Source organism: Theropithecus gelada, chromosome 20 (genome assembly GCF_003255815.1).
Source record: "Theropithecus gelada isolate Dixy chromosome 20, Tgel_1.0, whole genome shotgun sequence".
In the NCBI taxonomy this organism is placed as follows: Eukaryota; Metazoa; Chordata; class Mammalia; order Primates; family Cercopithecidae; genus Theropithecus; species Theropithecus gelada.
Window position 1 is genome coordinate 5,838,139 of NC_037688.1, and position 26,728 is coordinate 5,864,866.

At 47.7% G+C, this 26,728-nt stretch overlaps 1 protein-coding gene across 4 annotated transcripts in view; it reads right to left on the minus strand.

The window, feature by feature from the left end:
- Positions 1-2,103: 2,103 nt before the first annotated feature.
- The window catches only part of ABCC11 (ATP binding cassette subfamily C member 11), a 78,971-nt gene continuing 54,346 nt past the window's right edge, over positions 2,104-26,728 (minus strand). For 2 of the 4 annotated variants that reach the window (XM_025369569.1, XM_025369568.1), the window contains exons 20-30: positions 25,384-25,581; positions 20,470-20,696; positions 20,222-20,359; positions 17,704-17,890; positions 13,740-13,829; positions 12,141-12,330; positions 10,443-10,602; positions 6,093-6,171; positions 5,307-5,420; positions 2,685-2,849; positions 2,104-2,555 (exon numbers count right to left, since the gene is read on the minus strand). In XM_025369569.1, coding sequence (XP_025225354.1) covers positions 2,463-2,555; positions 2,685-2,849; positions 5,307-5,420; positions 6,093-6,171; positions 10,443-10,602; positions 12,141-12,330; positions 13,740-13,829; positions 17,704-17,890; positions 20,222-20,359; positions 20,470-20,696; positions 25,384-25,581 — 1,641 coding nt within the window. In that variant the 3' untranslated portion in view covers positions 2,104-2,462. The remainder of the gene's footprint in view (positions 2,556-2,684; positions 2,850-5,306; positions 5,421-6,092; positions 6,172-10,442; positions 10,603-12,140; positions 12,331-13,739; positions 13,830-17,703; positions 17,891-20,221; positions 20,360-20,469; positions 20,697-25,383; positions 25,582-26,728) is intronic. The other 2 variants (XM_025369570.1, XM_025369571.1) reach the window with 2 other exon arrangements.

Here is a 26,728-nt window from a genome sequence, read left to right on the forward strand (position 1 = left end):
GGAGGTGGGGACGGGGGCAGATGGGATGGGGCCCTGCACACTGAGTGGAAATGGGCTCTATTTCCTGTCCTCTGACTCCAGGGGTCAACACTTTTCTAGCTAATTCTATCCGTGGATCCGCCCAGCTCTGAAGCCCAGTGGGGCCTTCACCGCATTTTTGGGACGAGGCTGCCATCTGCTGGCCGCTCAAGGAAAAGTCAGTAGCTGCACGTGGCCTGGGGAGGGACCTTGCCTGGAGTGTGATGGAGACATCCCAGCGTGTAGAGAGTTCCCTCACCCGTGACGTGGGCAGTGTCCCACAGCAGCTCTGGGAAGAGGCAAGCTGGGGAAAGAGAGTCACCCTCAATGGGCAGATGACCAGCTGAGCTGTGACGGGATGGTAGCACATGGGGTTTCCAGGGACACCTCAGGACCCAAAAAAGAAAAAAGCCAGGACTGGGGAGAAGGGAATAACAGACGAAAGGTTTTTTAAGAAAGATAAACCCCCTAGAAGGAGAAGCAGGTGCCACTAGAGAGTCCAGAATGGGGAACAGAAGGTTCAAGCTCCAGGGCACTGGACTTTGTTCTGTCCAGAGATTGCATCAGCCCCTGTAGTAGCTCATTCCCACAGGGATTTGTCGGCTGTTCTCTCTGCCTTGAACATTCTCTCTTGCCCCAGTCCCCTTCCTCGGAGTAAATGTTTGTTCAATGCTCGGGTCTCAGTAAACTATGACCACACTGCCTCCAGGAAGTCCCCAGGGGTTGCCTTTTCCTCTGCACCCTGTTCCTGCCTATAACCTCAGGTAGCCCTGTTCTGGATCGGCCTGCTTACTTGTTTACAATTTTACTGTTTACTTACCCTCAGGAGATTCCAAATTCCCTGAGGGCAGGGACGACATTTCATCCCCAGCACCAGTGCAAGCAAGAGAGTGAGAAACATTGGTTTACTAAATTGATTATTTATGGCATTTTTGGAAAATCAGACATCATCATCTGGAATAAAAAGGAAAGTACTTTGAAACATATTTTCCCCAACAAGGTCTCCCCAGAAGTAAGGTGAAAATGATTGCCTTTTCTATTTATTCATAACCACATGTGGAGGGTGGGGGCGTGAGAACAAGAAAGAGAGAACACAAATTATTTTATTTTCAGTTGTCATACGTTATAAGTTATGCTGTCCTTCAGTAAACAATCATAGTAGACAGCTGCTATTTGGGGTCTGGACAGCATCCAGAGCCATTCTTCCTTCAGGTAGTAAGAGCATCTCAATTTTACTTTGGCAAAAAAACCTCTTCTATTCTCCATCTATATGATCCAGGGCAGCAAATCCCATCCCCAGACCCAAGTATGGGCACGTGGCTCAGGCCTGGCAAATCACGATATGCCAACAGCCTAGCACATGACTGGTCAGGAACAAGCACATGACCCAAGTTGGCCCAGTGAGATTTCACCCTGGAATCATTGAGGCAAGAAGACCTGGGGGTGCCGAGTGTGTAGGACGTGAACCTGGAGCTGCAGGCAACCATATTGCCACCATGAGGCAAGAGAAGGTCAGAAAGTGAAGCCAAACAAAGGAAAGCAGAGCTAGGAGAAGGGAAACGGAGACCTCAAGATAAGCATCCTTTCATTCTGGCACCCAACCCTGAACTTTTTCTGTACCTTTCTGTTACAAGACCAACAAATTCTTTTTTTTTTCTTTTTTTTTTTTTTTTTTTTGCCAAAGTTAGTTTGAAGGAGTCTCTGTTCCTTGCAACTGAACAAGTACTAGCTAACATAAAAAGCAGAATGAAGATGGGCAGGCACAGTGGTTCATGCCCATAACCTCAGCACTTTGGGAGGCTAAGGCAGGCCGATCACTTGAGGTCAGGAGTTCGAGACCAGCCTGGCCAACATGGTGAAACCCTGCCTCTACTAAAAATACAAAAATTAGCCAGGCATAGTGGCACATGCCTGTAATCCTAGCTATTCAGGAGGCTGAAGCAGGAGAATTGCTTGAACCCAGGAGGCAGAGGCTGCAGTGAGCTGAGATTGTGCCACTGCATTCCAGCCGGGGCAACAGAGCAATACCCTGTCAAAAAAAAAAAAAAAAAAGAGAGAAAGAAAGAAAGAACAAAGAAAGTGACTTTTCCTTAGTTTTATTTTTTACAAAGTCAGTACAGCATTTGCAACACTTCTAACACAGATCAGAAAACGATAAGCTTTTACCTTATTATAAAATTATTCAGCATATAAGTTAAAAGGAGAACCACACGATCACTGAATCCCATGTCTCCAATGGTGCTGGGGTCCTAAGGCTTTGAGAGCCATCAAGTAGCCTGTTCCAGCGTTTCTATCCAGCAATCCCTGCCCCGCCTACATTTACCCCTGCTTCCAGGAGAAGTTATCATCTCCGAACAAGAAGGTCGCAGACTGTGGCCCCCGAAGCTGCACCTGTGTGAACCTCTGAGCTCAGCCACCAGCCTCCATGAAGTCTCCACATCTCCTTATCTCGGTGAAGAAGTGGCTGTGGCCACAAGGGCTGCGAACAACGACCCAGGCTTCTTCCGCAGGACCTCCGGCCGATCAAACTCTACCACCTGGAGGGTAGAGAAAGGTGAGGGGAGGATTAGGGCACAGCTGAGCTTGTGTCCTTGGAGGACTCAAAGGCATCCGGGGTAGCAGCCTGAGCCCTCATCCTCCCACCAGCCCAGGGACGCAGCCTTCACCTTCCCATTGGCCATAACCAGGATGCGGTCACAGTTGAGCACGGTGGTGACACGGTGGGCAATGATAAGCACAGTGCAGCCCTGGAAGGCTTCACGGATTGTGCGCTGGATCAGGGTGTCCGTCTCCGTGTCAATGGAGGCTGTGGCTTCATCGATAAGGATGATCTGATGAATACAAAACAGGGGTGAAGGCATCTACTTCAGGCCCTAGAGACCTGGGTCTTGTCCTGGTTTACCACTAATTCACCAGGGCCCTTCCTCTCCAGGTCTCCATTTCTTTAGCTGGGAAATGCGAGAATTGTGCTGAGTGCAAAGTCCACTCTGACTGCTGATTATCCATTATCTTATGAAGAGAACGTTAGGTCTCAACCAGGAGCGAACGGCATTTTGGTGGCCAGAGAATTAAGTTCTTGGAAATGAAAATGGCCCAGTGGCAACTTCTTGTTTTATTAACTGCTTTCCCATTTACCTAAATTAAAGTAGAAGGGGCAGGCACACACCCCAGGAGGCACATGAGATGATTTCTCCAGCATATGGATCAACACTCTTTTTAGTTTAACATTTTTGTATTTATTTCATTAACGATATGCGTGAGGAAACTGTAACTCGCACTGAAAGTGTGATTTCACAAATGGCACTGCTTGGGATGAGGCTGTTTTTGAAAAGGGAATATCATTAGTAAATCACAGGGTAGGTGGTACCCAGAGATGATAAAAATCATGGAGTAATGACTCAAATTTGGGAAGCAATACAGAGGAAGCCATTGCTGCACCAAATGGTTATGTAATTGAAATAAGGAAGTGTGAAGTGAAGAAAGTACTACATGCACATTGCAAATTTGTTGTTCATCTCTCGGAAGAAGAGGGCGGAAAGTCCTACCTCCTCTGAAATTTTCCCAAGCTTTGGGTCCCACGGAGCTCTTTTCCCACAGCTCTGACAGTTCGCACCAACATTTTTTGCATTTATCATTAATTAACATGTATGTTAATTAATTTATTTATTTATCATTAATATGTGTGTGTGCGTGCATACGTGTGTGAGTATGGAGGAGGTGTGTACATATGCATGCATAAGTATGTGTGTACATGTGTGTGTTGCCTCATCTATGTAAGAGAAGGGTTGCCCCAGGCTATCCCACATACTGAAACATCTGAAATTATGGACAAAATATCCAGAAAGCTTCTAGAAGTTCCACCAAATTTTTAAAAATATGCAATTTTGCAGCCATAAAAAAGAATGAGTTCATGTCTTTGCAGGGACATGGATGAAGCTGGAAGTCATCATTCTCAGCAGACTAACACAGGAACAGAGAACCAAACACCGCATGTTCTCACTCACAAGTGGGAGTTGAACAATGGGAACACATGGACACAGGGAGAGGAACATCACACAACGGGGCCTGGCAGGTGGTTGGGGACAAGGAAAGGGAGAGCATTAGGACAAATACCTAATGCATGTGGGTCTTAAAACCTAAATGATGGGTTCATAGGTGCAGCAAACCACCATGGCACATGTATACCTATGTAACAAACCTGAATGTTCTCCACGTGTATCCCAGAACTTAAAGTAAATTTTTTAAAAAATGCAATTTTGCCCTGGATCAGCATCTGTCATCCAATTCCCAATTCTAATAAAGATAAAAGGGATGTCCTGCATCCAAGTTTTTAAAGAGAACACAGTAGGCAATTTTAAAATCAACAAGTTCTAATGTGTTGTGTTTTTCTGAGAAAAGAGAATCATCATTCGGTCTAGTTGGAGACCATTTCAGCTCAGATGTAAGGAATCCGGCTAACAGGCAGCCCAGGCTGTGAATCTCATCTACCATGCCTCACCCACGCCACAAATATGTGTGGAATGGCACTCAGTGAAATGAATAAGCCCATCTTGAATTAATTTTTATATAAGGTGTAAGGAAGGGATCCAGTTTCAGCTTTCTACATATGGCCAGCCAGTTTTCCCAGCACCATTTATTAAACAGGGAATCCTTTCCCCATTTCTTATTTTTGTCAGATTTGTCAAAGATCAGATGGTTGTAGATGCGTGGAAATAATTAAGAAAATGTGGCACATATACACCATGGAATACTATGCAGCCATAAAAAAGGATGAGTTCATGTCCTTTGTAGGGACACGGATGAAGCTGGAAACCATCATTCTCAGCAAACTATCACAAGGACAGGAAACCAAACACCGCATGTTCTCACTCATAGGTGGGAATTGAACAATGAGAACATTTGGACACAGGGTGGGGAACACCACACACTGGGGCCTGTCATGAGGTGGGGGGAGGGGGGAGGGATAGCTTTAGGAGATATGCTTAATGTAAATGACGAGTTAATGGGTGCAGCACACCAACATGGCACATGTATACATAGGTAACAAACCTACACATTATGCACATGTACCCTAGAACTGAAAGTATAATAAAAAAAAAAAGAGCAAAAAAGAAATGAATAAGCCCTTTGGATTCCGTTGTTGTTGTTGTTGTTGTTGTTGCTGTTGTTAAGACATACAGTACAGAGCCCAGTGTCCCATGGTCGTGAAGGGAGAAGGAACCGGTGTGGCTTCCCTCATCATGTGTAGTCTGTGGCTTCCCCTGGCCATGCAGCAGTGGTGGCCTCACCTTGGAGTTGCGAAGCACAGCCCGAGCAATGCAGAGCAGCTGCCTCTCCCCCACAGAGAAGTTTCCACCATTGTCCACCACATCCGTATGCAGCTTTTTGGGGAGCTTTGAGATCTGTGGTATGGGAAGAAGAGACAACATAACCTGGAAGCCACTGTGGGGTGAGAGCCAACCTGACTTTGTCAGTCTCCCACTGTATTGGCAACACTCCCCTCCTCTCTCTATGCTCCAGCCTCTGTCTTCTTGCTCCTTAACTGTGCCTTGCTCGCTGTCATCTCTGGGCCTTTGCATACACTATCTCCTGTGCCCAGAATGTCCTCTCAAAAGATCTTTCACCAGCTGCCCCTCAGTTCTTGGTCTCAGCTCAGCTGTCACCTGTTTAAAGAGACCTTGCCTGGTCACCCAGTTGAAAGGAACTGCTCCTGCACTGAAGTTTCTATGCGTCTCATTACTACCTATACAGCCCTCACCAGTATCTGAAAGTATCTCCTGCATTTACTTGTTGCCTTTATCTCTCATTGAATGTACGTACCAGGAAGACAAAGACCTCATCTGCCTTGTCTTTGCTGTGCCCCTGAGCCTAGAACAGTGTTTGGCACACGGTTGGTGTCTGAGTGCCATCAGCCTTGACTTAGGAATGCCAAGTCATGGTCTCATCTCCACGAGAGGATGCATCCATGACCCGAAGCAGCAGCAGCTGGCACATCACATGAGGGGAGCCCAAAGGAGCAGGCCCCCATGGGCAATGCAGACTTAGATCAAGACTTGGGCCTTGGAGCTACTTACAGCCTTGGTCAGTAATGTCCTCTCCAAGGCATCCCAGATCTGCTGGTCGGTGTGACGGTCAAAGGGATCTAGGTTGAATCTGCCATATGAGAGAAAGAGAAGTGTTCAACAACATCACCCAGCCTTTGAACACTCATTTATATGCCCAGTGAATGACCAAGAATATTTAGAACTAGATTATGGGGTTTAGGAAAATGCATGGAACCACCACGAATGGAGATTTCCTGTGCCTCCCAGCACCTGTTCCTTCTGCAGGCAGCAGCCCCGGGTTTTGTTTAGGGGACACCTCCTCCCCAATCCCCCAGCCCATGTGTTCCAAGGCGGGCTCTGCCATCCACTCCAGATGGAGCGAAGGGCTCAAGGATAAGCCAATCGACATACAGCAATCGCTGGCCACAGTGCTTAGCTCGGGGTGGGAAAGTAACCAATCAGAGTGTATCTCAGGACTTTTCAGGCTACCATGAGAGAAGAGACGTGCGGAGAGATTGCAACCATCCTCCCACAGGAGCGGGACACATGGAGCTCCCCAGGGCCCTCATGTGGAGTTAAGAATGAAGCAAGACAATGCTAGGGGAAAACCGGGCCCTGGAACTCAGCCTTGGCCTCCCCATTATCATGCATGAGTCATTAGAGGCCACTTTTGCTTAAGCCATTTGGGTTTTGTTTTGTGATAGAAAGTACATAATATTTCTCATTTTAACAATTTATAAGTGTATGATTCAGCAGCATTAAATACATTAATAATGCCATGTAACCATTACCACTATTTATATCAAAACCTTTTTCATCATCATGCTGGGCACGGTGGCTCACACCTGTAATCACAGCACTTTGGGAGGCTGAGGTGGGTGGATCACTTGAGGTCAGGAGTTTGAGACCAGCCTGGCCAACATGGTGAAACCCCACTCCACTAAAAATACAAAAATTAGCCAGGCATGGTGATGCTAGCCTGTAGTCCCAGTTACTTAGGAGGCTGAGACAGAAGAATCACTTAAACCCAGGAGGTGGAGGTTGCAGTGAGCTGACATGGTGTCACTGCTCTCTAGCCTGGGTGACAGAATGAGACTCGGTCTCAAAACAAAACAAAACAAAACTTTTTCATTATCCCCAACAAAAACTCCATACCCATTAAACAATCTCTTCTCTCCCCTCCCCACCAGTCCCTGGTAACTTCTATTCTACTTTCCATCGATATGGATTTGCCTATTCCAGCTACCTCATGTAAGTGGAATCACATAGTATGTGTCCTTCTGTCCGGCATCTTTCACTTCGTGTCCATCCATGTTGTAGCATGTATCGTTTCCCTCCTTTTTACAGCTGCATAATATTCCATTGTATGGCTATACCACATTTTGTTTTTCCATTCATCTGCTTATAGACGTATGGCTGGTTTCCACCTTTTGGTTACTGTGAGTAGGGCTGCCCTAAACACTAGTGTATACATATGGGTTGAAGTCTCTGCTTTCAACACTTTGGGATATATAACTGGAAGTAAAATTCCTGGATAACTTAGTAATTCTATGTTTAACATTTTTTGTTTCTTTGTTTTTGAGACAGCCTTGATGAGGCTGGAGTGCAGTGGTGAAAACACAGCTCACTACAGCCTTGACCTCTTGGACTCAAGCAAGTCCCCTGCCTCAGTCTCCTGAGTAGCTGGAATCGCAAGCACAGACCACCATGCCCAGCTAATTTTTGTTTACCTTTTTGAGGAACTGCCAAATTGTTTTCCATGGTCTCTGCACAATTTTACATCCCCACTGGCAATGCACGAGAGTTTCCATTTTTCCACATCCTTGTTAACACTTGCTATTTACCTTTTATTATTGTTATAGCCATTCTAGTGGGTGTGAAGTGGTAGCTCATTGTGGTGGGGCTGGAGTTTCTGTTTCTTGCAGTGAAAAGAATCCTAACATCCAGGTAACTGACAGGAGAGAGGGAATCTATCTGGACTTTACAGCCAGCAAGCTTTACACTTGCGTCTGGAACAGGCGGCACTATAGACACTTCCCTGCTATTCAGCCGCGCAGCCCTGAGTGAAACCCATCAACCTCTGCTTTGTCCTTCCCCAGTTGTGCCGGCCACACATATCTTGTGTGTAGGGCTAATGTGTACTGAAGAAGTGGCAGGTCTTATTTGCATGACATTTGATGTCTCCAAAGCACTTTCATAGATGGGTTATTTGACATTTTCTCCTCCATGAGATGAGTATACCCCTTTCTTATCAGTTTTAAATGGCTTGTTCAAGGTCGTGCCACAAGCCAGTATGAGAGCCAGGCTGACATCAAAGACACTCAGAGAGACGCTTAAGGGTAGAGCCTTAAGTTCTAAGGTACGATTTCAAGTCCACATTTCTTTCTGCAGCAAGGGGTGCGCGGAATATCGCAAGTTATGGGTTTAGAACACCTAGGGTTATATCTCTTCTTCACCATTTCTCTGTGTGTCCTTAAACAAGTCCCCTTCCTCTCTAAGTTCTGTGCCTTCATCTGTAAAATGGGGATAATGAAAGGGCCTCACAGGGTTGCTGGGAGAGTTAAATTAGACAGTATACTAAAGCATTCGGTTGGCACACATAAATGCTCAATAAATGTTAAGTTCATATTTTTACTACTCTTCATGCCAATGCACAGGAGATTCGGCCACATTCTACTGTAACATAGAAATCCATCACTAAATGTCTTATCATTCCCCTAACACCACCATTTTGTTGTTGTTGCTGCTGCTGCTGCTGTTTTTTAGTGGGGGTGGGTTTGAGACAGAGTTTCCTTCAGTTGCCCAGGCTGGAGTGCAGTAGCGTGATCTCGGCTCACTGTAACCTCCACCTCCCGGGCTCATGTGATTCTCGTGCCTCAGCCTCCCGAGTAGCTGGGATTACAGACGTGCACCACCACATCTGGCTAAGTTTTATATTTTTAGTAGAGACGGGGTTTTGCCATGTTGGCCAGTCTGGTCTCAAACTCCAGACCTCAAGTGATCCGCCTGCCTTGGCCTCCCAAAGTTCTGGGATTACAGGCATGAGCTGCCCTGCCTCACGACCCAGTCATTTTGAAACTCTGTGTCTGTGCACATATTGTTCCCTCTCCTTGAAAAGAGTTTCTCTCCTATTTCTGCCTGGCAAGCTCCTACTTAGCTTTCAAGACCCTGACCAAATGTCCCCTCCTCTGGGAAGCCTTTCTGGATTCACTCAGGCAGTGACTCATCCCACTTGTAACTCCCTTAGCATTTTGTACATATCTCTGACTTAGCAATTACCTCTTCCTACTGTGATTTATTGGGTCTTACCCCTGTAGAAAACCATCTTCCCCACCCACACTGCGAGCTCCTGCTGGGGGAGCAGGGGAAATGCACATTCACTAAACTGGCTCCAGTCCCTAGCACAGTGTCTGGACCAGGCAGAAGCTCAGAAAAGGCAAGTTAAATGGGTGGAAGGACGCATGAAGGAATGAATGAATGAAGCTCTGGGGCCCAGTTTATCCTCCTGGCTCTAAGAATTCTCCTTAAATATCACAAAACATGGGGGACCTAGCCTGCTTTTTAGTGCATCTGTCTTCCTCAGTCCCCATGCCTTTATGTTTCCTCCCAGATAAAGTGCATTGTCAGTAGGAGCCTAATCTGGATAAAGCTTCGTCCCTGAGTTGACTTCTGAGGACACAGAAAGTGTAGTGAAGAGGCTGGAAGATCTGGTTCTGTCTGCTTCGCTGACTGGGTTGCCTGGATTTTTCTCACTTCACCCCTGTCCAGAATGTGTACCATTGAAGAATCACTTCCTAAAAACGTCCCCAGGGGCTTTGCCCAGTGCACGGAGAGAATAAGCCACATCTGGACAAGAAAGAATATGGTAGCCTGAGTCCAAATGCTTAATGGTGTAGTGAAATCTGACCAATCCCATCAGCATTTTGTTTCTGTTGCTTGTTTGTTTGTTTGTTTGTTTTTTAATAGAGTCAGGGTCTTGCTGTGTTGCCCAGGTTGGAGCACAGTGGCTATTCACAGGCATAGTCATAGTGTACTACAGCCCTGAGCTCCTGGGCTCAAGCGATCCTCCTGCCTCAGCCTCCCAAATAGCTGGGACTACAGCTGTGCACCACCATGCCCATCCAGTTTCTAAAAAATAAAAATAAGCTTTGTTTTTGCGTAGAACATTATGGTTTACAAAGTGCTCTTATATATATTGAGGCCTCATTTAATCCTCAACAGTACTTCAGTGAGGTAAGCCTGGTAGGCATGAGTGGCCCAGCAGGCCAAGGAGGCCTGGAAATCGGGGCATTGGTCACCAGCTCACTATTGGCAGCCCAGTGCTGGAATCCTGGTCCTGTGACCTCCCTCCCGCAGGCTGCCTGCTGGCCGAGCACTCACTTGATGGTTCCCGAGAGCAGCACCGGATCTTGAGGGATCACTGAGAGCTTGGACCGCAAGTCCTCCAGGCCGATGCTGCAAATGTCCACGCCGTCAATGAGAATCCGGCCTGCCATGGGCTCCACCAGGCGGAAGAGAGCCATGCCCAAGGAGGACTTCCCTGTGGGGCAAGAAACGAGCAGGGCCTCAGTTTCCTGCATCTGCACTAGTGGAAGCACAGGTCACACCTGGCGATCGCACCTGACCCACTGCCCTCCATGGCCCATTCTTCATCGTTGTGAGCCCTGAAAGGGTAGGAGAGGGCTGGTGTCTCTGCTCCAGGCATACCTAATGCCATGAGCAGCTTCTTACAGCCTAGGTCAGAGGGCACACGTGGGGCCCCTGGATCAAAGCCAGCCCACAGACATGTTTTGTTTCGTACACACAATGTTAGGGTTAGTTTGTAATTCCTTGCCAGCATTTTTAAAAATCCTAGGTGTAAAAATTCAAATCGCATGTTTCTCTTGAAACTTAGTAGAACTGGCAACACTGGACCCATATACCCCCCCCAGGCAACAGCTCAGCTGGAGCTGAGCATGGCCGCTTGGTTGAGACACAGTGGCATTCTCCAGTCACCACCTGCCCTCCCCAGCCCCCGTATGTCACACCGAGACCCATGGCACTCAGCTATGTCACCTGCCAGGTGACATAGCATTGGAGGTTTCAACCCTGTTCTCAAAGATAAGCTCTGGGAGGGTAGAAGCTGTGTATCTTCTTTACCCGTAGGTTCCCAGGCACATAGTAGGTGCTCATAAATACCTATTGAATGAATATAGTCAGTAGGGTCAGAATCTACTGAGAGCTTCTCTCTGCCAGACCGTGGCCCTCTCAGGGTTTCCACCAATTGGCAGGTGGAAAATAGCAAGAGAAGAACACCCAAAAGAACATATGTGGAAGCTCTTCACCCTGCAGTGCGCGAGTGCTGGGGAGACAGAGACCAGGAAGGCTCTCATCATCCATGGGACTGCCTGGAGGAGGCAACTCTGGGGTGTCCAGGGGTGGGGGACAGGGGACAAGAACCAAGTCTGAACAGTAGCTTTCGAACAATGCAAAGAGGCAGAGGGAGGGGGACTTGGGCCAGATCTCCCAGAAGTGACAAGAGAGGAAGACAGGGAGAGAAACTGAGGAGGAGAAAGGAAACTGGGAGAGGAAAGAGGAGGAGACAGAGGCTGATGAGAGCAGTCCAGGAAGAGGGTGGGAAGGGAGGAAAAAGGGAGTCTGGATTTAACTCCTGTCCTGCTCTTCATCCTGGCAGTGCCCTGCACTGCCCCTCCAAAAGTGCTCATGCCCGGACCCTACATACCTCAGCTTAAGCAGTGGGCTCAGAGCCCAGGTATCCACAGCCTGGTACCACTGGCCCCATTATTCTGCATTCACCACCCTGTTTATTTTCTCCCTGGCAGCCACCGCAGCCTGCAGCTGTCATATTTCTGTCTTTATTTGCTGGTCTATTTAACATCTCTCTCCTCCACTGGAATCCCATGATCACAGGGACCTTGGGTTTTGCTCACCAGTGTTTGTCTAGCACAGGGACCAGCACAGCGTGAGGACCTAATACACATTTGGGGGATAACTGAGCAAACACATGCCCCCAAATAAGTCCAGTGCCGAAAGGGCAAAGGAGGAGCTGGGGATGCTCCCCCAGGAAGCTCAGCTCACCAGAGCCCGTCCTTCCCACGATGCCCACCACTTCGTTGCTGCGGATGGTCAGGTTGATGCCGTGAAGCACAGTGGGTGTGTTGTCTCTGTATTTCATGTGATAATCCTGAAATGTGATTTCCCCATGCTGTGGCCACCCCTGTGGACAACTTGTGCCTTCCATATGTAAAGGAGCTTCAGAGACACACATCTTGTTTTTGAAGAAAGAAAAGGAAATCAATAGTTATCATCCATCTCAGCCCATCCCCTGCAGGCCTGTCAGCCTCCCACTGTAGGGGGTATGACCCACCCCAGCCTGCCCTGCGCCAAGGTCAAGCCCCCTGCTGTGTAATCAGAGGAACACCCCCCACCCCCCATGCCCTAAAACACACAAAATTTTCCCCAGAAGAGTGAGAAACCTGCATAGCTAATTCCCTTGTTATTAACATATAGCAATGTTCCTGATTGACTGTGTGACTCGAAAGAAATAGAATCCAAGATAAAGACAGTAAAGGCAGCAGAGACTCACGCCTTTGGGGGGTTTCATAGCTCAGAGCCCTTGTGGAGACTTAATGTCTCTCTATCCTCATCCTATGAGACAAGCCTTTTTAGAGGCATTTACCAGGTGAGGAGATAGAGGATCCAACAACTTAAGATCAACAACTTACTTAAGATCACACAGTTTCAGGTTGGAACTCAAACCCAGATCTGCAAGTGCAGTTGTGTGTGTTGAGAGGAAAGAACACTGGAGAAGTTGGGTCTGACCACCTGGCTGCAAGCCACAGCTCTCCATGCTGGTGCCATGTCACGGCAGCATCCTGGGCAGGAAATCAGGACCCTACAATTCTTAAATTCCACTCATGCAAGGGGGCAGGAGACCTGGTTTGCAGAGGGCTCTGCCAGCCCCAGCCTGTATGATCTTAAGCAAATGTTCTGCCTGGGCCAACCTCGGTTTCCTTGTTTGAAAAATGTGGATAATCATTCAATCAACCTGATAAAATTGTTCCATGATCCCATGAGATAATCTAGGTAAAAAGCTTAGTGCCATGCCTGGCCCGTAGAAAGGTCTCAATCACAATAATAAAGAACATGATGGAGCCTCACTACGCGCTTTACGTGTTATATCATTTCAACTTTGTGATAATCTGGCAAAGCGATGCTATTGTCTTTCTCATTTCAGAGATGGGGAAAAGAGTTTGAATAAGTTGCCCAGGTTATTCCAATGATTCAAATGATAAAGCTTAGACTTGAACCCAGGAAATCTGGCTACAGAATCTGTGCTCTTAACCACCATGACATAAATGGAAGCAATAATAGGAACAAAGATTATTGTCATCATTATTATTGCACCAGGCAAACCTCTCATTTCTAAGAGGAGCAGATGATCTCCTCTTCCCCCTAGGAATGCTGTGAGGGATGTGGACAAAGTGAGCAGACAGGTGTGGAAGAGCTTCAGCAAGATGGTCAACAAAAGTCTGGGGAGGAGGGGGAGGAAGGGCCAGGAGCCTGGTGTTTCCTGGGACGGTCTCAGGGCTCTGAGGTCATGGGGCTTGTAGAGGTCACAGAAGTCATGCCCCAACTTGCATAACTCCCCACACCAGACCCAGAGCTGAATCACACCTTCATGTACTGCAGCATCCTCTCTGCAGCCATGAAGTGTGCCTCTGTCTCTGCGCCAGTCCGGGCAGCGGCCTGGAAGGTGGACGCCAGCTGGAAGGAAGGAGAAGTGTTGGGGGTCAAGAGGCTGCTGGGGTGTGCTCAGGCTCTTCAAAGCTCCTGACAACCACTGATTGCCATTGCCCCTGAGTGACCCCTGAAACTAAGATAATTTTCCTAGCAAGAATGGAGCAGAGGCCCCTGGTGCCCCCTCAGCCCACTTCTGAGTTTAGCTGCAGCTGCGATGGACAATTCTCTCCCCAGACACTGTTCCACCTCAAGTGCCCTCTGTATGTCTTTCTGCTCAAGACCTCTGCCCACATCACAGCAACCACCTAGCCTGTGCATGAGGGCATCCCGGAAACCCAGGAGACTTCAGGCTACTGAGAATGAACTTTGACTGATGGGGAACAAGAGCTAGCAGAGATAAATGCTCCCATCTCCCAGCCTTTGAGGGCATGGTCCTGGGAATATCCCATACGCTCCTCAGGAGATCCCAGGACAGTTGAGCCCTAGTGACATAGAACAGGGACCCCAATGTCAGACTTCCATGATGACTTCCTCCTTCCCCGTCTCACTTTTCTGCTCCCTCAATCCTGGTTCCTGATAGCACCTCCCAAATAAGCTGCCCGCACCCAAGTACCTGTCTCAGGTCCTGCCTTCAGGGAAACCCAGGCTAGAGGAGTGAGGGACTCTTGGGAATTGGGGGTACCAAAGATAAGGAAACTGAGGTTCCAAAAGAAGAAATTACATTCATAGAAACATCTAGAAGCTGGAGGCAGAGCTGGGGTTAGGGCCCCGGTCTATAACCTCCATTACCCTGGCCCAAGAAACGGGCAAACAGGACGTGCAGGGGGTGCTGGGTAACACATTCATCTACATTCATTCAACAAACTGGTGGATGGCTCTGTGCCAGAAGCTGGACCAGGCTCCATGTCCCAGAGTGTGGCAGATGTAAGCCTGCCCTCAAGGAGCTCCCAGCCGGATGGAAAGGCAGACAAGGCAACAAAGAATAAAGTGCAGAGGGGTGCACTCCACAACGGAGAAGCCCTGGAGAGCCACTGGGATGCACAGGAGGGGTCCTGGATGAGGGCACAGGGAAGGATTCCAGGAAGAGTCAGTCCTAGAGTGACATTTTTAAGGTGAAGTAAGATGCAGTGGGCTAAAGATGTGTGGAGAAGAGTGTTCCAAACAGAACAGCCTATGTAAGCGCTGAAAGCAGCAAATTCACAGATTACATCCAGGCACCCACAAGCTGTTTGGCTATGGCTGAAACAAAAGGGTGTGGGAGGAGGGGAAGCCCTCTGTAAGTCAGAGAAGGTGGGCACCATGATGAAATGGTGCTTAGTCTGGAAAGGAGGCCAGGGGTGGGTTGGAAGACCACTTTTCCTCCCATCCCCCAGTGTATCACACCCTGTGGGCTGCCTTGCCAGCATCATGTTCAGGTGTCTGATGGCCTTATGCTTCAGGGAAGCTTGGTTAATCCAAACTAATCACATTAATTCAACTCCTCTTGCCAGAGATTGGTTTATGGGTGGGCTCATGATGCCACTGCGGCCATTGAAGGATGAGAAGGCATCAGATGGGTGTGTTCTTGAAAACTTCTCTTTGCTTTTAAAAAGGAACAAACACATGGAAAAAGTTATCTCCTCTCCAGCCTTTGACTGTTATTGTGGGAGGATGTGTCACTTGGGGCTGCAGCAGCCATTTTGTGACCATGAATACAGACAGACTTGCAGACAAAGCTAGACTGTGGATGCCAGCACTAAAAGGTAGAATGATCAAGGGTTCTTGCTAGGCCACTAAATGAGTCAACTGAGCATAGCCCTACCCCAGCCTTCTGGTTACATGAGAGAATAAGTTCCCAGATGGTCGAGGCCATTTTGGGTTGGTTCTTTGCCTCACAGCCAGATGCATCTCTGGCATTTCCTGAGAAGCCTCTTAAGGCTACAAAGCAATGTGATGTGTGATTCCTGCCTCCCAATGCTCGAATGTAATTTTCTCAAAAGTGCATGCAGAAGTCAGTGAGGTTCTGGCTTGACTGCAGCAGAGGGAGCACATTGAGGTCAGGACCCCATAGCTGAAGTTTGGTAGACAGGAGACAGAGTTTTCGAAGGCTTCTGAACAAAGCAGTGACATGATGAAAACTATAATTAAAGATTACTCTGGTGAGAGTGTGGAAGGTGACTTGGAAAGTGCTGCAGGGCTGGGGATTGAGAAGTTATGACCAGGATGAAGATAAGATGCTTAAATAATACAGCAGACCTTGAAAAGAAAAAATGACCCTCAAGGGCCCTTTTGAAGCAGTCAGTCCCCCAGGCAGGGTTTCCCATTTGAGTCTCCGGTGGTGCAACCACCTTGGAGCAACCGCCTGCTGTGAACGGGGCACCCTGGGAGAGGCGAGCCTCTGCCTCGCTCCTTACAGGGGCTGCGCTTAAGGCAGCGCCAGCACTGGGCAAGCTTCGCCCTGAGCGTTGCCCTCCTGATCTACGTCCTGAAGCAGCAGCAGGAGGGATTTCTGGGCCTTAGTGATTCTGAATCCCCTAAGACCCTGGTGTGGTGCCTCTCCCTGAGTGTGCTGGAGGTCTGGGGGTCACTCTGCACTGGTGCATCTGTGTATATCAGAGAGAGAGAGAGAGAATGTGAGCCTGTGCACACACCTGCGTCTTACTGGCTATGGGAACATGGCCAAGTTACTTAAACTCTCTAAGCCCTAAGTTTTCTATTTGTAAGACCAGAACAATAATAGCTAATATTCATTGAGCGTTTATTGCAGGCCAGGCACTACTCTAGGTTTTCACAAGCATTAAGTCTCACATTTACACATAATCCTCACAAGGCTATTATTTTTGAAACCTTTATTATCTCCCTTTTACAGATGAAGAATCCCAGGCACAGAGAGGTTAACCAATTTACCCAAAGCCACACAGCTAATAATGGGCAGAGCCTCTTTGAACCTGGATATTCCAAACCACATGTTCTTTTTTTTTTTTTTTTTTGAGATGGAGTCTCGCTGTCACCCAGGCTGGAGTGCAGTGGCGCGATCTTGGCTCACCGCAAGCTCCGTCTCCCGGGTTCACGCCATTCTTCTGCCTCAGCCTCCCGAGTAGCAGGGACTACAGGCACCCGTCACCATGCCTGACTAATTTTTTTTTTGTATTTTTTTAACTAGAGATGGGGTTTCACCGTGTTAGCCAGGATGGTCTCAATCTCCTGACCTCGTGATCCACCCACCTCGGCCTCCCAAAGTGCTGGAATTATAGGCATGAGCCACGGCGCCCGGCCCCAAACCACATGTTCTTAACCACTTTGCTCATCTCATGCAGTGGGGTGAGCATTGAATTCCTGGAAGAGAGCACAGCCAGTGCCTGCCATTGCACCAGCTCAGTGGAAGTCTGTTTCAAGTCTTAGGCACATTTAAGTTTGAGAAGCCCTGTTCTAGGGGCCGGGCTGTGGAACCCACCTTTTAAACGACCCTTCCAGGTGATTCAGAAAGGTTTGACAGCTCAATCAGGATAGGAACGGTTAGGTACAAAGACAGCAGCCAGGAAGCCAAGAGGTCAGGGTTCTCTTACCAGTTCTGCTAACATGCATCTGTTTGGACAAGTCCTTCCCTTGTCTGGGCCTCAGTTTCCCCAACTGCACAATATGAGCATTGGACTCTGTCGCCTGTGGGCTCCCCTTCATTCCCAGTGTCCTGTGATTCTATTAAATACCTTTGAATACAGACTTCCCAATTCAGAGCTGACCACGAGGAAACAGAGCAAAGTAGCCAATTTCAGAAGGCCAAGCATGTAACTCCTAAGATCACATGTGGCCAGAACTTAAGGTGTCACTGAATACCTGAGGACCCCCTGAGTCTGCCCAGAAGCCGCAGGCAGAGGATGAGCAAAGCTCAGAGAGGGCCCACACAGAGTCACCTCCTCACCTGCAGCACGATGCTGAGAGCCATGGCTTTAAAGGAGTAGGAGGTGGAGGAAATGCCAAAAGCCACGAACAGGGCAACAGCCAAGGTCACAAGGTTGGTCAAGATCTCCAGCCTCAATGCCACCCATCGCGTGGAAGACAGAAACAACAACAGGTAGTTATTCCGCGCATCAGTCAGCCTCTTAAACCTGAGAAGGAAAGCACAGACTAAGAACCACGTGTTTGTCTGACCCAGGGTCTCCCCGGGTCTGGGTAGATATCGGCTGCTTCCTCCAGCATCCAGGTCCCCACTCCCAGCAGCAGGGCCTGATTTTTCTTTGGGGAGTTCCTCCCTACCACTTTCCCAGCCATGAATTTGGGTGCAGTTGACCTGACTCCTAACCCAGATTGAGGAGTAGGCTCTGCCAGTAAGGCCCATCCTTAGCACGCACTCCTCGCCTAACCTCTGCGACTCACTCAGAGATGGGTGAGTTACCCTAAACTGGCCACAGAGAGTGAATAAATGTCAGGACGTGTGAGTGAGTGTGGGAGTGGTTCCTTTCAGTGGGATGATGGGAGATCCGAAACTACCATTCTGCTACTAGGAGGGGAGCCTGGAGCCACCAGAGGGTCTCTGGAAGCTTAAAGGTAAAATAACACAGTGGAAGGCAGAGCAGTAAAGCCAAGACACCCGGGGAACATTAGCTGAGTCTCTGGATTAAGCCTCACTTTAAGCAAGTCCCCCTCCCCAGCCTTTTGTTATGAAAATTTTTATAAGTACCGAGAGAGTAAAAGCTTAATGAACATCTGTATACCCACTAATGAAAAATTTTTGAAGTACCAAGAAATTAAAAAGTTAGTTCCAAGAACCTCTGTATACCCTCTACCTAATTTAGCAGTTGTTACTATTTTGCCATATTTAAGTCATACTTTTAAGCTAGTTTGAATTAGTTTTTTCTGTCACTTTCAACCAATAGAGACCTACCAATTTCCAATTTTCACATACCACCATCACAGTTTTCCATATCAATCACAACCTATACTGTTAATTGATTAGTATTCTTATTTTACATGATTTATTTGAGAATGTATATTAAAAGAAACTTTACTCACAACCTTAAATTATATAAATAATGGCTTTGATACGTTAGTTGCATTTTTTCTAAAGTACATTCAAATAAAACTTTGATTATTGAAATTAAATATTCATTTACACATCAACTAAAACCATCTTACCATCTGAGTGGGCTATCACCCCAGCACAGTGGTCCTTCTGACTCACTCTGTCCATACTCTCCGAACCTTTGCATAAGATATTCCAAATTCCGTCCACCTTACCTTTCTATACTGATTGAGTCACCTCCACCTTGAGGCCTTCCCAGATTAAACAAAACAGACCCTGCCCACTCTGTGGCCCCTGTGCTCAAGCCACCTTGCTATCCTTCAAACCTACTCCCCCATCTCACAGTCTTTGCATTTACTGTCCCCTCTGCCTACAGAGGTCCTGCCCACATAACTCCATAGCTCAACCCACACTTGATTTAGATCTCTGCTCAGGGTCCTTTTCTCTGAGATCTTCCCCAACAACAGCTCCAATCCCTCCAGTCTCTCTTTGTCTGCGTGTCTTGGTATATACCTTGGGGCAGGGTTCTCAGTGTGGGCTGAGCGAATGCATCGCTCCAGGATCCCTTCAGTCCTAGAGTCTGCACAGACCTTGAGTGGTCTATAATGCCACTGAGAGAGCAGGTGCACAGTTCATCCAATATTCCAGCTAACTGAGCACATACCATCTCCCAAATGTGTGTCCAAGTCTTACCCAGGCTTCAAGGCCAGCTCAGATGCCACCTCCTCCTGAAAGCCTTCTCTGATCCCCCCAGGCCACCTCCTTCCCCTCTGAATTCCCAAGTAGTTTATCTGCCCCTCTTTGATGCCATCTATCTTCTTCAATCATGTATAATTACAAAAACATGTGCCTGTTTCTCCCTTTTCCACCAGACTATGAACTTCTTGTAGGTGAAGACCGTGCTTGATTATCCTCTACAAACAGATAACTTCATGTTACACCATTAAACCTCAACAACAATCATAGGACTTGTTTGCTTGTTTGTTTCAACATTTAGGAGGCAAATCTATGGCATGAGTAGTGAAGGAAGTTCTGTTATTTAGAAAGCTATTGTTCCTTATTGTTTTGTTAAAGTTAGATATTTGTTTGGAAGTGAAAGAAATAACATAATGCAAGATGTGTTTGCACAGTAATGCACCCTATCATTAAATGTATGTATACATATATCCATATATATACACACACAATATATCCAAGGCCTTTAAAGTTTACAAACATTTTTCCTATTATTTACATTTTTCATTATTATAAATGAAAGAATGGCTCAGCAGTTTCTGGAGGCTCAGAGAAATAAGTCCATCGAACAATGTGCTCTGGTGCTTTTGAGGATGATGCCATTCCCAGATGCTCCATTCTTTCCCTGATCCCCACCACCCCTGTGGTTCCATCATTCTCAAATGGCAGCAGAAGGACTCACTGGCTGATGAAGTCTTCAGTTTTTCCATAGACATGGATGGAGCTCAGGCCTTGCAGAGAATTGAGGATGTGGGAGAATAAAGGGGACCGGCTGTAGTTCTCCAGTCTCTTGAACACACCGATGGCCTTCTTGAACATCCTGCATAGACAGTGGAAGTAAGGGACCTGGACCGTCCACCTCTGGGACCATCTAGTCTGGGTTGGTCCCAGCCTTGCTCCCCAAGTCACAAGCAAAAAGAACCTACTCACATATAATAAATGAAGCAAATAACCATGATTGTGGCTCCCATTAACAGGATATATGGAGACAGCATACTGATAACCAACAGGATGGCGATCACCAGCAAGGACAGGACCATGAACTGCTCTGAAAAGATGGGCAAGAGCTGGTCCAGCTCTTCCAAGTCCCCTGCGAAGCAGTTCAAGAGCCGGCCTATTGGGATGGTGTCAAAGAAACTCATGGGGCAGCGGAAAACCTGCAGGGACAAAATCAGTGTGGACCATGAGAGAAGCTGCAGGCCCTCCTCAAGATTGGATGAAGATGTCTATTACCCTTGACTCTAAAGAGCCATGGGATGTGATCCCAGGGGTCTCCAGGGCAGGCAATGTAGAGCAATGGTTTAAAAGCACGGATGGGCTCCATGGCTACCTGACTCCTCCACCTACTGCTGTCTGACCTCGGGCAAGTACTAAGCTCCTCTGAGTCTCAAGGTCCTTGTTAATGAAATGGTGATGAAAACGATGCTTCATAGAGTTGTAGTGAGGATCACACAACTCCTCAAATATACTAAACACTGAAGTGTATAATTTAAAAGGGTGAATGTATGGTATATGAATTATATCCTGTAAAGCTATTAGAGAGAATACATTGAAAATGCTCAAAGCAGTGCCTCCCCCGAGGTAGGAGGTAAGACTTGACTCTGGAGGCGGGGTTTGAACGCCAGACCAAATTGAGGACTAGCTAAAACAGGGGCAGGGTGGAAGCCACTTTCCATAAGACAGGCCTACCAGTGTGTCATGTCAGTTTACCACTGCCATGGCAACATCCAGGAGTTACCGCCCCTTTCTGGGTCATCAATGACTTGATGACTTGGAAGTTGCCACCCTTTTCCTAGAAACTTCTGTATAAACTGTCCCTTAATCTACATGTAATGAAAAGTAGGTATAAATATGACTGCAAACCTGCCCTGAGCTGCAAGTGTCAGCACACTGCCTACGGGGTAGCCCTGCTCTGCAGGGTCAGTCATAGAGCTGCAACACTGCCAGAACTGCAACACTGACACTTCAGTAAAACTGTTTTCTTCTACCCTACCACTGGCTTGCCCTTGAATTCTTCCCCAAGCAAAGCCAAGAACCCTCATGGACTAAGCCCCATTCTGGGGTTTGCCTGCCCTGTATCACCCTCAGTAGGCATTCTATCCATACCAGCTCTTATGATTTTCTACAGATGGGACCATTTTCACTCAGGACTGCCGAAGATTAGCAGCAGCAATCCCACTGTGGTTGCACACGATTTGGACTCTTGGATCAAATTTAGCCATAACTGCCCCCTTCTTGAAGGTGGTACCTCCAAGTTGATCTCTAACAGCCAGTGGGCATGAGGCCTTTCAGAGATCAAAGGACATTTCAAACCACAAGGTAGGCTCTAACAAAAGCATTTCGTTTGGTGTCCTTGTTTTGCAGATGAGGAAACTGAAGATTGCAGAAGAGGAAGTGGCTCTGTAACTTATTTGTTACCCAAGTGGTTAATGGCAAAACCATGATCCAATTAGGCCTTCTGAGGCTTTCCCAAGCCTGGCACAGTCACTCTTCACAGAAGGCAATTTCTTAAAGATTCATGGCACTGACAAAATGACCACCTACATTTCCCCATGTACTTCTCAAGCTATAATGCAAGAAGTAGAAATGAAGAGAAGTCAATGGCATCTATTAAAGTCAAACTCACGGAAAGAGGAGGGAAGGACATTTTGACTACTAAATGTAATTATTTGAGCCATGAACTGTTCCCTATAGCTGCTCTCATTGCAAATGCATGGATACTGCTGACCAAGTGTAGTTCTCATGTATGTTTGCTGTCTAGCTGGTGGGGTAGTGAGAGTCGGAGGGGCAGATTTAGGGCCACCTTGCTTTTTCTGCCTCTAAAATGCCTTCAGTTTTATTTCCAGAATGTTTTGTTAAATACTTGAGCTAAAGTAACCAGAATTGTCATGATCCCTCAGAGGAATCAAAGAGCAAAAGGGTCACTCCTTCAAGGACTCTGAGCACACCTTGCGGGTGCGAGGCATGGCGGGGTTGTGGAGGAGACACAGGAACGGACCTCATTTCCACTGTGGGTGAGGAAGTGCATCTGTGGAAGCCCAGCATTACTCTGGATTAGGGACCAATGGTGGTGACAAAGGGAAAAGGGTTTTGGTTTCTGATTGTCTTCTAAGTATCAAAACGATCTGGGGTTGTTCTTGTTTGTTCATTTTTGCTTCATTTTTTTCTGTTGTGCTTGCAGTTGAGCGAATTTTTTCAGATTTATCCTTTACTTGTGATTCTTTAAAACTACAAAGACAAATTTAAAGTTTAAAAAGCCACGAAAGGACGGGAAAAACGAAAATATCTTAAATACGAAACACATTTTCATGGAAAGAAACTTGAACATTTCTCAAAATTAAAATACAAAGTGTCATGTAGAGGCATGGGCACTGGATATTTCTAGAATCTTGGAATGTGCCATCAAAAGAAACTCAGAGACCACCTGGAGGGCTGAGGGCCACCCCCAGAGGCCAGGTGGGAAAGTGTCAGGCCTCAGGTAGAATGTCCCCCTCCTGCTTTCTGATTCTGCCAAGCTTTACCTGAGAGGTAGGGAAAAGCTTTGTCTCACCCTGCCAAAGTTGAAACACTTGATGGCAACACAATTTGCATTCAGTCTACAAGGAACGATGGGCCACTCCTCACCTCCCGTGTCTCCAAGTCAAAACCCCCACTCCCACCTCTGAGATCAGCCTTCTAGAACTCCATTCGCCTCCCAGAAGTGCTCTGCTTTTGTTCACCTTCAGTCTCCTGGTCTTGAGCTGGCTAAATCTGATTCCTCCTTCAAGGAGAGAAGCTCCCAAGAAGGCTTTCTGGACTCTCCCCACTTTCTTCCCCTGCCCTCAAGCTAAGACAAGGTGCCTCTTACATTCTCATGGCCCTGTGTGCCCCATCCCATTTTCTTGTCCATCTTCTCCATTAGACTATACACCCATGATGGCCCAAATCCTACCTGCACTGTGCATTCTCTGATGTGAGCCCCATGGCCACTGCAGAAACTGGCACATAGTAACACTTAGTAAGTGAAGGAGAGGAATGACATTTCCAAGAAGCAATGTGATACCACAGACAATTTGGGGTGTGTGTGTGTGTGTGTGTGTGTGTGTGTGTACATATATATATATATATATATATTTTTTTTTTTTATGAGATAGGGTCTCAGTGTCTCCCAGGCTGGAGTGCAGTGGCATGATCTTGGCTCACTGCAACCTCCACCTCCCTGACTCAAGCGATCCTCCTTGATCCTCAGTCCCCCGAGTACCTGGGACTACAGACACAAGCCCCCATGTCCGGCTAATTTTTATATTTTTGGTAGAGACAAGATTTTGCCACGTTGCCCAGGCTGGTCTTGAATTCCTGAGCTCAAGCAATCCACTCACCTCGGGCCTCCCAAAATGCTGGGATTCCAGGCGTAAGCCACCGTGCCCAGCTGACAAACAATCTAACCAAACACATATTCCAACTTTAACATACGTGAGATTTCAGTATCCTCATATGTAAAATGAGGATAATATCCACTTCAAAGAGAACTCAGGGCAATCATAAGCAACTCTGTACGTGACCATGCTCAGCCAGTGGAGGCCAGCGTTGCTGTGGCCCTCCATCAAGGGACACTGAGCTCTTACAACCAGACTTCCAGCAGCGGGAGAACTCCGCCACACCTTCGTCACTCCCTCCTCATCAAGCAGCCCGGTTCACCCAGCTGCAACGACGACATTTTAGAAAAGGCAAAGCTATGAAGAGAGTAAAAAGGATCAGTGGTTGCCAGGAGTTTGAGGGTAGGGAGGGAGAATGAATAGGTGGGGCACAGGGTTTTGTTTATGGCAGGGGAACTATTCTGTACTGTGGATACATGTCATTATACATTTATCAAAACCCATAGAATGCACAGCACAAAGAATGCACCATAAGGTGAACCGTGGACATTCGTTAATAATAATAATTAATAATGTATCAATATTGACTCATCAATTGTAACAAACGTCCCATGTTAATGCAAGATGTTAAGAATAGGAGAAGTGGGCCAGGTGCAGTGACTCACAACTGTAATCCCAGCACTTTAGGAGGCTGAGATGGGCAGATGACTTGAGCCCAGGAGTTCAAGTCCAGCCTGCGCAACATGGCAAGACCTGTCTCTACAAAAATACAAAAAATACAAAAATTAGCCAGGCGAGGTGGTGTGCGCCTGTGGTTCCAGCTACTCGGAGGTTAAGGTAGGGAGGACTTCTTCAGCCCAAGAGGTTGAGGCTGCAGTAAGCTGTGATCACACCACTGCACTCCAGCCTGGGTGATAGGCAGGTAGATGAGAAATCTCTGTACTGTCATCTCAATTTTTCTGTAAACCAAAAGTGCTCAAAAAATAAAGTTGTCTGGGCATGGTGGCTCACACCTTAATCCCAGCTACTTAGAAGGCCAACGTGGGAGGATTGGTTTAGCCCAGGATTTTGAGACCAGCCTGGGCAACATAGCAAGACCCCATCTCTACAGATAAATAAATAATTAAAGTCTACTAATTTTAAAAAAATAGGCCGAGTATGGTCGCTCATGCCTGTAATCCCAGCACTTTGGGGGGCTGAGGTGGATGGATCACTGGAACCCAGGAGTTTGAGACCACCTTGGGCAATGTGGTGAAACCCAGTCTCTACAAAAAATACAAAACTTAGTCAGATCTGGTGGCATGCGCCTGTATTCCCAGCTACTTGGGAGGCTGAGGCAGGAGGATCGCGGAGGTTGCCGTGAGTGGAGATTGTGCCACTCACTGCACTCCAGCCTGGGCTACAGAGCTCTAAAAAATAAAAAAATAAAAATGAAGCTGGGCAAGTTCGGAGCTTACCCTTCAGCCCCACCCAGCACCCAGGCCCATACCTTGTTGAAGAGCTTGTTGTGCAGAGCCGTGGATGCCTTCCTCGTGACCTTGGTGAAAATCCCTGAGGAGCAGACCCCCACACAGATGAGGAGCAGGGTGTTGAGCGCACACACCAGCTGGTAGAAGGACAGTTGAGGATTGTCTGCCAAGTTGCCCGAGTCTGCCGTGGTTCCATTGCTCTCTTGGCTGCTATTGGTCTTCAAGAAAGAACAGGGGGTCAGACTGCAGGTGTCCAGGGGGAAATTCAGTGGCAGGGAAAGCCTTCTCCCTGGGGCCACGTGAGACTCCATGGCTGGTAGAAGGTGAAGTTGTTTGCCCAAACCTCCCTGCTCAGCGCTTGGCTACTCTCTTTTGCCCTTCATTCCCACCGCCCTGCCCTGCACTAGGCCCTCAGAGTCTGCCCTGTGGACACTGCAGCAGCCAGGCCCTTGCACACGCTCTGCTGCGATGCAGCGAGAAGCTTGGAGACGTGATTTCCCGAAACCCCTCCTGGCATGGTTTCAGGCTAGATTCTGCCAAGGAGAGGCACCTACAGGGAAACAGAAAGGTGGAAGATGAGAAGCCAGCACGCTCAGTGGCAACTGTGGGCAGGAGCGTGGGGTGTGGGGTTTTTCCAGAGGCTGGAAGCCATCCTGGGAATCACCCACTTCAGTTCAGCTGAGATCCCTGATGGCTGCTTCCCCTCCAATGGTTGACTGAGCCTCTAATTCCCTATATTAAATCCTCTGAAGCTCTAAATACTTAGAGTGGCTTCTGCTCTCCTGACCCAAACCTCCTGGTACACGATCCAGAAATAAACCACATGAAGCACTGTGGGGAAAGCATGGCTTCGATTAAGGGCACCAAGTTCAAGTCCCAGCCCTGTCCTGTCCTAGGGCAGGTTCTTCATCCTCTCTAGGCACAGGGTCCCCTTGGGAAAATGGAGACAGTGGAACTTGCCTCAGAATGTGGGTGGGGAGATTAGTGAAGTAACTTGACACAGTGTGGCCGGTTGTGGCTCCCAGCTCACAAGACCAGAAGTATATTTTAAATAAATCATAGTGTGGAGGCCAGCCTGGAGCTAAAGGAGACAGTTACTGCAGTGGAATGGAAAGATTCTTGGGGCACTGTCTGGGGATATAAATCTCTTGGTTTTCCAGTAAGACTGATCAGGTGACCACTCATTCTACGAAATCAGGAGGCCTGTGCGGGAGAACCCCAGAGTCCTGGCTCCCCATGGTTCTCTCTGGAACACCAGCTCTGGGCTTGTCATGTGGGTCCCAAGCCATGCTCTGGCTCTTGTGGTCTCAAGGAGCAAGAAGTCACCACACCTCACTCAAGTCCATAGAAACACAGCCCACCCAC